The sequence below is a fragment of the Mesoplodon mirus genome (genome assembly GCF_964341445.2).
Source record: "Mesoplodon mirus genome assembly, chromosome: 6".
Lineage (NCBI taxonomy): Eukaryota > Metazoa > Chordata > Mammalia > Artiodactyla > Ziphiidae > Mesoplodon > Mesoplodon mirus.
In genome coordinates, this window is record NC_138982.1 from 36,243,319 (window position 1) to 36,254,960 (window position 11,642).

General features: G+C 38.3%; 1 protein-coding gene across 3 annotated transcripts in view; it reads left to right on the plus strand.

The window, feature by feature from the left end:
- ACAP2 (ArfGAP with coiled-coil, ankyrin repeat and PH domains 2) overlaps positions 1–11,642 on the plus strand; it is a 167,877-nt gene that overhangs the window by 64,520 nt on the left and 91,715 nt on the right. For all 3 annotated transcript variants that reach the window (XM_082626128.1, XM_082626130.1, XM_082626129.1), the window contains exons 2-3: positions 2,322–2,379; positions 11,125–11,244. In XM_082626128.1, the coding sequence (XP_082482254.1) occupies positions 2,322–2,379; positions 11,125–11,244 (178 nt within the window). The remainder of the gene's footprint in view (positions 1–2,321; positions 2,380–11,124; positions 11,245–11,642) is intronic.

Sequence of the window (11,642 nt, forward strand, 5' to 3'; positions counted from 1 at the left end):
TGCCTATTTCCTCTTCATTTGTTAGGTCTGGTGGGTTTTTATCTTGCTCCTTCAACTGCTGTGTGTTGTTCTGTCTTCTCATTTTGCTTATCTTACTGTGTTTGGGGTCTCCTTTTTGCAGGCTGCAGGTTCGTAGTTCCTGTTGTTTTTGGTGTCTGTCCCCAGTGGCTAAGTTTGGTTCAGTGGGTTGTGTAGGCTTCCTGGTGGAGGGGACTAGTGCCTGTATTCTGGTGGATGAGGCTGGAGCTTGTGTTTCTGTTGGGCAGGTCCATGTCTGGTGGTGTGTTTTGGGGTGTCTGTGGACTATTATGATTTTAGGCAGCCTCTCTGCTAATGGGTGGCATTGTGTTCCTGTCTTGCTAGTTGTTTGGCACAGGGTGTCCAGCACTGTAGCTTGCTGGTAGTTGAGTGAAGCTGGATGCTGGTGTTGAGATGAAGATCTCTGAGAGATTTTTGCCAGTTGATATTATGTGGAGCTGGGAGGTCTCTTGTGGACCAGTGTCCTGAAGTTGGCTCTCCCACCTCAGAGGCACAGCAGTGACTCCTGGCTGCAGCACCAAGAGTCTTTAATCCACACGGCTCAGAATAAAAGGGAGAAAAAGTAGAAAGAAAGAATTAGTAGAAGTAGAAAGAAAGAAAGAAAGAAAGAAAGAAAAAGAAGGGAGGGAGGGAGGGAAGGAAGGAAAAAAAGAAAGAAAGAAGATAAAGTAAAATAAAATAAAGTAAGATAAAATAAAATAAAGTTATTAAATAAAAAATTATTAAGAAAAAAACTAAAAACAAACCAAACAAACAAACAAACAAAAAACAGACAGATAGAACCCTAGGACAAATGGTGGAAGCAAAGCTATAGAGACTAAATCTCACACAGAAGCATACACATTCACACTCACAAAAAGAGGAAAAGGGGAAAAAATCATAAATCTTGCTCTCAAAGTCCACCTCCTCAATTTGGGATGATTCGTTGTCTATTTATGTATTCCACAGATGCAGGGTACATCAAGTTGATTGTGGAGCTTTAATCCGCTGCTTCTGAGGCTGCTGGGAGAGATTTCCCTTTCTCTTCTTTGTTCTCACAGCTCCCAGGGCTCAGCTTTGGATTTGGCCCCGCCTCTGCGTGTAGGTCGCTGGAGGGCATCTGTTCTTTGCTCAGATAGGATGGGCTTAAAGGAACAGCCGCTTCGGGGACCCTGGCTCACTCAGGCCGGGGGGAGGGAGGGGTATGGAGTGCGGGGTGAGCCTGCGGCGGCAGAGGCTGGTGTGACGTTGCACCAGCCCGAGGCGCGCCGTGCGCTCTCCTGGGGAAGTTGTCCCTGGATCCCAGGACCCTGGCAGTGGCGGGCTGCACAGTCTCCCCGGAGGGGGGTGTGTTTAGTGACCTGTGCTCGCACACAGGCTTCTTGGTGGCGGCAGCAGCAGCCTTAGCATCTCATGCCCGTCTCTGGGGTCCGCGCTTTTAGCCGCGGCTCGCGCCTGTCTCTGGAGCTACTTTAAGCAGCGCTCTTAATTCCCTCTCCTCGCGCACCAGGAAACAAAGAGGGAAGAAAAAGTCTCTTGCCTCTTTGGCAGGTCCAGACTTTTCCCCCGGACTCCCTCCCGGCTAGCCATGGTGCACTAACCCCCTGCAGGCTGTGTTCACGCTGCCAACCCCAGTCCTCTCCCTGCGCTCCGACTGCAGCCCGAGCCTCAGCTCCCAGCCCCGCCTGCTCCGGCGGGTGAGCAGACAAGCCTCTCGGGCTGGTGAGTGCCGGTCGGGACCGATCCTCTGTGCGGGAATCTCCCCGCTTTGCCCTCCGCACCCCTGTTGCTGTGCTCTCCTCCGCGGCTCCGAAGCTTTACCCCTCCGCCACCCACAGTCTCCGCCCGCGAAGGGGCTTCCTAGTGTGTGGAAACCTTTCCTCCTTCACAGATCCCTCCCACTGGTGTAGGTCCCGTCCCTATCCTTTTGTCTCTGTTTATTCTTTTTTCTTTTGCCCTACCCAGGTGCGTGGGGAGTTTCTTTCCTTTGGGAGGTCTGCGGTCTTCTGCCAGCGTTCAGTAGGTGTTCTTTAGGAGTATTTCTGGTGTATCTGTGGGGAGGAAGGTGATCTCCGCGTCTTGCTCTTCCTCCACCTTCCCCTCGTCCTCTCATTACCTTAAACAATAATTGTATTATGTGTTGTAATACATGGTTATGCAGTATTCATACTTTGTTCTAAGGGAGTTATTACTTTATGTGAAGTGTAATTTTTTAGCATTCATATCTATTTTTTTACTTGGAGTTATTTTTCAAGAGTAAAGTATATGTTTAAACACAAAGTAACTTACTTTAATTTTTCTAGGGCTGCTTTGGAAGAAGTAGAAGGAGATGTGGCAGAATTGGAACTGAAACTTGATAAGGTAAATTTTACTTTAACTTTTTAAAACATTAATTCTTGTTTTGCATGATGATTTGTTCCTGTAACGCTAGATGGTTCAAGTGACTTCTTTTATCTCCATGAGGGTAAATGCTAATGCTATCCCAATATTATGAAGAAGTTGAGGCTAGAGACATTGAGTAGTTTGTTGAAAATTTAGTCTAAGTGCCAGAGCAAGAATTTGAACCATGTCTGACTAGACATCTTTTATATTGTTGGACGGTTGTTTCCTTCTCTAGCAACAAGATTGCAATCTTTTTTGATGCTTAATGGATATCATATGTAACCTAATCACTCTTGTTTATACATTTGGGTGTGGCCATGTTCAAATATAAAATTTTAAATACTCCTTCCATTTTTTACAGCTAATGCCAGAAATCCTGAATATGTATTTAATAATTGATATTAAATGGTCATATTCTATGCAAGGGTAAATGTACATTGATTCCTATTTTCTGTATTAATTATTGATAATCTTTTTTTTTTTTTGGCCTCTACCCAAGAAATGTTATCTGCTGTATAACAGTGAAATATGAGAATGAGTAAGACATGGCTTCTGATCTTAAGTAACCATTGTTCATTGTTAAAATTTTTGGAGATAAATGTGTATATTTGAATACCTTCTCTGAAAATAATTTCCTATTTATGTAATTATTATTATAAATGGAATTGTTATGTAAAGCAGTTCTTCTCAGTCCTTACTGTGCATAGGAATATGTGGGGTTCTGGTGAAAATAGGGATCTAGATTCAGTAAGTCTTGGTATCTGAGAGTCTGTGTTTCTAACCAGATTTTAGGTGATACCAATGCTGTTATTCCTTAGACTGCATTTTGAATAACAAGGATATAAAATATATTAATTAGACTGATGGTTTTCACATGTTTTGAAATCATGAAATATATGTATATAATGTAAATAGTATAGAAACTATATAAAGCAGTAGTTATTAGTTATATATGTAAAACAATAATTTTAGAAAATGTTTAGTAATAAGTTATTTTTGTGCAGTACTCTGTAGTTTTCAAAGCACTTTGATATATAGTATGTTTTTGGATTTTTACAATAATCCTGTGAGGTGGATAGGACAAGTGGATTATTTCCATTTTATAGATGAGGGTCCCACAGCCCAGAAAGTGAAGAGGACATGCTTCAAATCACAGAGTTAGAAAAGGCAGAACCAGGGTTAGAATCCATCTGTTTTATTCTTAGTTCAGTGCTCTTCTTGTGCACCACTGTACTCCTGGATCCATGTTGAGGGAGCACATGCCACTTGGAAATTTTCTGAGGAACACTAGCAAGCTTCCAGGCAAGTGTTTTTAAAAAGTAATGTTAGAATTTTTTGTAAGGATATTATTTTCAAGAACTTTATTTTCTATTTAAAATTATATATATGGGATCATTGTTGTTGTTGTTATTATTATTATTTTCCCCTGAGTATTACATTTATTTTTAAGGACTCTGTGAAACAAAGTTTTTAAACCCTTAAGGTAGGCAGCAGAAGATGTAGTTTTGATTTTCTGGTAGGTTTATGAGAGAGTATATAGAAGGAGAAGGCTTTTTAAAGAATCACAGAGTAGTACAATAAGGATATCTATTTTCTTTGGGCAGAACTGCATCTAAATCAAACAAAACACTTTGTGTCGGGGGGACCTCAAAATTTAAAGTACCTAAACAGAATCGTCTTACAATATTTTTGTTAATGATTTGCTTTTATGAGCAGCGATCTTCCCCCCCCCTTTATATCACTTGGTTGCAGTTGAGAGACTGGTAGAATCTTAAAACCAAAAAATTCAAATCTAAACCAAGTTGTCACAGTATTGGCATTCAGTACTAAGAACTCTTAAATCCTTTCTAGAGTCCATATTACCCGAAGGGCTACTCAGGGCATCATGGAAGCTTTGGCATCTTTTAAAATATCATCTTCCACCCAAATAGAATTTCCATAGTTACTTTTATATTTCTCTAGTTTAAGATCTTAATCCCTTATACAATGTCCCTTTCCCAAATTCTTAAGCTATTACTGATCATTTTTACTTTAGAATTATGAGGAGTTACAATTAAAGAAGAGAGCCTGTGAGGAGCAAGAAATGGTTGTTATTGAAGGAGGTGGCATTGAAGGACTTGTGGAGGGGAGGGGTTGCCTAAAACTAGTTTACTGATTTCATAACTTTGTGCAGGGCCAGTTGTACCTGTAATATTGCAAATCATGGCAGCAACAGGTTTAACTAGCTTGATGACCTAGCTTCTATTTATTTTGCTTATAATGTATGCCACCAGTAGTTACACTCTTTCTGATGAGTAATGCTCCATGAATGGATGGCATTATTCGACTAGGTCCAATTATTTATCCATTCTGCCAGGTATTCTGGCATTGGCAATACACAGAGCATCATAGTGGCCATCTAGATATAATTTCTGTATCTATTGCATCTGCTCACTGGAATGCTTGTTCCTTGTTTGTTAAGCAGATACCCTTTAAATCACAGCTCAGGTACTACCAAACTTAGGTTCTTTTTCAGGTATTGCATTATTTCTTGCATTTTTACATTTAAAAATTGTACTGCCATTTAAATTGTCATAATATTATTGTAATTTTTGGTTTGTAGCGTAGTCTAGTAATTAAGAGCACAAAGCCTGGAGCAAGGCTTTACCACTTACTAAGCTGTATGGCCTTGGGCAAGTTCCTAAACCTTCCTATGTCTCAGTTTCTTCATCTCCAAAATGGGGAAAATAAGAGTATCTATTATAAGGTCATTATGTGAATGAGATGTGTTAATACATGTTAAGTGCTTTGACACATGATAAGTTCTAAATAAAATGTTAATGATGATGGTGTCTTTTCAACAAACTCTTAGAGCTCCTTGAAGACAGATTGTCTTTAGCAGGGAAAAAGCCCTCATTTTACTCTTAGGTAAAAATCTTCCTTCTTTGTAGGCTTATGTTATTTAGTATAGTTGTCATCGCTGTCATCTAATAAGGACTTTGACAGCTGGCAAAGTATCTATCTATCTATCACCCAGTCAGTCCTTCCCCCTGAATAGCTGCAGTGTATTTGTGCTTCAGCTATATGACATTTTCATTTTCCCTCCAACGCCTGTGATAGTGACCTTTATTCTAATTCTGATACCTGTTTTCCTGGCCATATGCTGTGCCTTGTTGCTCAGAGTTGTAATCTGTGGAATGCTCATTGATATCTTACTTTCTGATGTGAGTCTCCAGTCTTTCCAGTTCTTATCTTGGACTCCTCCTGCTTCTGTTTTTCAAGCTTATCTAGATCTCTAGTCTTCCAGTCTATCCACTTCCAATATTTCAGATCCCTTTTTTATTCACTATATATTTCTTAAAATAATTTTTTTAATTGAGATAAAATTCACCTAACATAAAAACCACCATTTTAAAGTGTACAGCTCAGTGGTTTTAGCATATTCACAATGTGAATATACTACTTAATTCCATTACTCTGATAAGAAACTCTGTACCTGTTAGCAGTCACTTCCAGTTTCCCTCTCCCTACATCCTCTGGCTAATTTACTTTCTGTCTCTGTGGATTTGCCTGTTCTGGACATTTCATATAAGTGGAATCATACAGTATTTGACCTTTTGTGACTGGCTTCTTTCACTTAGCATAATGTTTTTAAAGTTCATCCGTCTATGTTGTAATATTGCCAGTATTTCCTTTTTTATGGCTGAATAATATGCCATTGTATGGATATACCATATATTGTTTATCCATTCATCAGTTAATGGACATTTGGATTGTTTCCACTTTTTGGCTATTATGTATAATTCTGCTGTGAACGCTTCCAGTCTACTCTTAACTTATCACATCATTATTTCTCTTCTGGAGACCTTCATTTCCTTTCCATAACACCTACTCTGCAGAATTCTGACTATATTTGTCTAACCATCTATATCCTCTGTCCCTTATCTGGGCTATAAAGCCCTACAGGAGAAGTTACACAATTGTTTGGTGAAACTAATGGGTGGAGCTACACATACCTGGGATTCATGATGCAAAGCAATTTTTCCGAGACTCAATTAGGTTATCTTACTATCTTTAGCATCTCTTATATTTCACTGTTTTCTCAAGATTTACCACCTTCCTCTTCAATCTTAGTAGAGGAACTTGTCTCTTACTTCCCTTTTGTGGGAACACCTTTATTTCTTGCTTTTAATCTAGAAACTTAACAGAATCTGTCCTTATTCCATTTTTTTTCCCATTTGATAAAAATATCCCTTTTCCTATGTAATTCCAAACTCTAACTTCTCAGGACTTTGCTTTAGCCATCTCTCTCCTTTTCCTTCTCTACCACCTCATTATTTTAAGTAAACAAAAACGTTTGTTTCTCTTGAATCAAAACAAAACAAGAGAAAAATCTCATCTCTGACAAGGAATTGCAAATCTTTATCAAGTAATTACCATGTGCCAGTAACAGTTTGTGCTAAGATCTTTAAGTGCATTATCTTAACTCCTATAGTAACCCTCTGTGGTTTGATACCATTGTCATTGTGTCATACAGGAGAACTTGAAGCTTCTTGAGGTTGAGATCTCTCCGAATCACTTAGAGCATTAAGTTTGGCAGCAGAATTTGAACCTAAGCCAACTGAGCCTATAAACCTGTTTTTAACCATAATTTTCTACTACCAACCTGTCTCTCTGTTTCTGTTTTTATGGAAACTTTCAATTTAATCATTTTTGAATTATTTAATTTGTTGAATAAACCATATCACACATGTGGTACAAAATTCAAAGGTACAAAAGTGTATCTAGTGAAAAATTAGTCATCATCTAATCTGTATCCCAGAGGAGTACACTGACCTAGTTTCTTGTGTGGTCTTCCAGAAATCTCTTAAGCATGTGAAAGATTATATGTATTTGTACTCTTCTCTCCCCACTCCAACAAAGATATTAGCGTTGTTCTGCATTTTGCTTTCTTAAAATATATAATTTAGATTTTGTTCCTTATTATTAATTATAGAGCTGCCCCATTCTTTTTAATGGCTGATTGTGTCTCATTTTATGGATATATCATAATTTATATATCCAGTTACCTACAGTTGGATACTTAGATTGCTACCAGTGTTTTACTGTGGCTGCAATGAATGACATTACATGTGTGTCATGTGCCTTATGTGCAAATATATCTGTATGGTACATTTCTAAAAGTGAAATTACTACATTAGAGGGCATGTATGTTTAAAATTTTTATAGCTCTTGCTAAGTTGCCTTTCATAGAAATTGTACCAGTTTACATTCCCACCAGCAGTGTGCGAGAGTGCCTATTTCCCCATACCTACCTTCTCTAAAACAGCATGTTATCACATTTTTTGACCTTTGCTCTTCTATAAAAAATGGTAATTTACCTTTCTTTTATTATGAGTGAGGTTGAATTTCTTTTCATGGACATAGGTATATTTGAATTTTCTTTTCTGGGAATTACCTGTACATGTCTGTCAGCCATTTTTTTTTTCTAGTGGCTGGTTGGATTTTCAAAAATGAGTTGTATACCCTTTCTTGTAGTAGGGAAATTAGTCCCTTGTGATTTGTTGCTAATATTGTTTTCCAATATTGTCATTTGTCTTTTGACTAAGTTTTTTTTTTCCCTTATCTAAATGTTTTATTGTTATGTATTTGAATTGATTAGTTTCTTCTATGGCTTTTGAGTTTTGCATCCTTTTCAGAAAGACTTCCTACTTTGATATTATAAAAAATACCACCTCCTGTTTTCTCTTGGCTTTCTGATTTAATGTTTAAATATTTATTCCATCTGAAATTAATTTGGGGGTTTGGAATACAACTTAGTTTCTTTCTTTTTTTAGATGGCTTTAGATGGCTATCCAGTGTCCTTGTGTCATTTATTGGATAATTTTTTACCCCCCTGGCTGGAGTGTGTATCTGCTTCTTTACTCTGTATTATCTTTCATTAACCAATTTGTCTATTCACATCCATTACCAGATGTAATTTTAATTACTGCACCTGTATATTTTAATGTGGGGCTAATGTCTCCACCTCATTACTCTTTTTCAATTTTTTTTGATGCCCTTGCATGTTGGTTACTCATATGAATTTTAGAATTAGTTTTTTTGGTTGTTAAGATATCTTTTTTTTTTTTTTGAAATAGCAAACTATTTGAAGGGCTAGTCTCTGCCAGCATTTCTCATAGTGGGTTTTGTGGAACATTGGTCCTATGAGGATGCTTCCTCTAAAGAGAATTCAATGTCAGATAATTTTGAGAAATGCTACCTGTTATATACTTCCTTTCTAGGATTCATAATACACATTAATATATCAAAAGCTCTTACAAATTTAGTAATAAAGAAATCTGTCTAACTTGACAAAATGAGTTTCCCAGACTTATTTGATCACAGAATCCTTATTTTGGTATTGAATGTTCCCCTGGGATATTCTATAGAATATATATTGGCGAAGAATTGACCTCTCATTATGTCTTCTTCATCTACAGTTCACAACTCACTGTAATCTGGCTACAGCCCCCCAGTTTCTCTTAAAACTATTCTTGCTAGGGATGCTGGTGACTGTCACCAACTCAACAGACTTTTTTTTAAGTGATTTTAAAACTTGACCTTTATGGATTTTCAACCTATTCATCATCCATCTTTTGATACTTTGTTCTTTCTTGACTTTGATGAAATTAATCTGTTGCTTTTCCTCCTACCTTTCCCTTTTCCTTTTTAGTCTCCTTTGTGGGGTCCTCACTGTACACACTGTGACCCCTGCTTTTTATCTAGGCTGTAGCATTGCAGCACTGATGCTTTATTTGCTGCTGACTCCTGTATGTGTATCTACAGTACACTTCTCTTTTTTGAGCTTTAAATATCTATTTTCACTTGGGTTTGATAGACTTTCCACTTGGCTTATTTCACAGACCCATCTAGCTCAGGCCTACCTCACAGGCTCAACGCTGTTAAGACAAGCCTTTGCTGGACAGTATAGTAGCAGATATAGCCCTCAGCAAGCAGAGCTCAGGCTGGATTTCATCCCCTGTTTTTCCCTTTAGTAGGACATCATCTGCATAATTGTACTTCGGTACTCAACTAATTTCTAAATTTGTCTCCTCTCTTCTCTCCCTGCTTACTGCCTTAATTCAGGTTCTCTTAGTTTTTGGTCTAATCTCCTTATCTTTATTCTTTCTACTTCCGTATCTTACTTTTTCTTCTTTTAGGTCATCATTCTAAAATGCAACTCTGGTCAACTCACCCATTTGATGTCTTTATTGTTTTCCATTTCCTTTCGTATAAAATGTGAACACCTTAGCTTTGCACACAAGGCTTTTCCTGATCTGGCCCTTGGATACATTTTCACACTGTGCTAAGCTACTTAGTGCCCCTGGTTTGCCCTGCCGTCTAAGCTTCAGGGCCTTAGAACATGCTTTTCCTAGAGAAGTGTCTTCTTATTACCCTTATCTGATTGGCTAATTCCTGTTGGTGTTCAGGGCTTTTCTCAAGTGTTACCTTTTCCAGGAACCCTTCCTTGATCCCCATAACCCTCATTACACGTTCCTCCTTTGTTCCCTCTTGCATGGTTTTGATGAGCATAGCAGTTATACTTGTGCTAAATAGAATTTATCTGCTTTTTGAATGGTTAGAATTAGAACAGAGATTATGTTTTTCACTTCTGTTCCTCCGGGTCCCAGGGTAACAGTTTTAAATTACACTCCTGAGATCCTTGAGCTGTCTTCTAAAGTTTTCCTGAGCTCTTTATCCTCTTCTTGGTGGCCCCTCTTCCCACCCTCTCATTACCTTTCCTTCATCTAGAGCAGCTCCACTTTTATCTTTTTTAATATTTGATTTTCACCCAAGATTTTGTTTGCTTAAAGAAAATGTTCTGTATCTGAGTGAACTAAAGAAAGAAACAAGGAAGGGATAGAAAAAAAAAAAGACAGAAAAGGAATGAAAGGGAAAGAGAAAGATTGAAAAAAAGAAAGAAGAAGGGAGGGGACAGGAGAAGAGAGAGAGAAGCTCTGTTCTAAGATTTAGCACAATGCCTAGGTGGTAGGCATTAGAGAAATATGGTTGATTAAGCAATTCTGCTTTGATAGTCTGATATTAAAATGACCAGCATGACTAACCCACCATACCAGTTTACTTCCCTTTCCTCCACCATACCATAGTTGTGTTTTTAAAAAATCTTTTATCGGGCTTCCCTGGTGGCGCAGTGGTTGAGAGTCCGCCTGCCGATGCAGGGGACACGGGTTCGTGCCCCGATCCCGGAGGATCCCGCATGCCGCGGAGCGGCTGGGCCCGCGAGCCATGGCCGCGGAGCCTGTGTGTCCGGAGCCTGTGCTCCGCAACGGGAGAGGCCACAGCAGTGAGAGGCCCGCGTACAGCAAAAAAAAAAAAAAAAAAAAATCTTTTATCATACTGCTTGCTCTGCCTAAAGTTTCCTTTCCTTCCTTCCAAGGGGTGCTTAATACATTTTTATGGAGTTAATTTATGGGATTGAATTTAACTTGATAAAACGATTGGTTGTTGTTGTTATCAGACAGCCTCTACATCCTGAAAGGTCAACTTTTTTTGGTACAGTTCTCTTATGAATTTACTTTTTAAGCCAAAGGAAAAAACACAATTTTCATTTAGTCTATTTTGGGTTTATTGATGAACTATGATTTGTCTTAACTAGGCTAACTCATGTGGTTAATGCTAGCACTTGTTTGATTAAGTAATTTGTAAAATTATTTTCAATGATATGATGTTTTTCTTTTTCAGCTTGTGAAGCTATGTATTGCAATGATTGATACTGGAAAAGCCTTTTGTGTTGCAAATAAACAGTTCATGAATGGGATTCGAGACCTGGCACAGTATTCTAGCAATGATGCTGTAGTTGAGGTTAGTATTATTAAATTTAGTTAAAATGGTAAATGAAACAAGATGTTAGAGAATTATGCATCCATTTACCTTATTAATAGTAGTAGTGGTCCTTAAAATTAGAAGTTGAAAAGCTATCACCTGTTGGTGCTATCTGATATAATCCTGTTTTCTGGGACAGTTAGAAGGTGATGGTTGATTTGCATTGTGGATATAAGTTTACTATACTTGCTGCTAGGTGAACTGAAGCATCTACAAGGGGACCTGAGCAGTGAGAGTAGGATCATGCTTATTAGTAGCTGTTTATCGGGGCAAGCAGAGAGCATTAACCCAAGACTAGTATCTAACTATACATTTTTGGGGCTGCATAGGAAAGTTCTGCTCAGCTAGCTATGCTGTGTTAGCTTAGACCCCTTGCT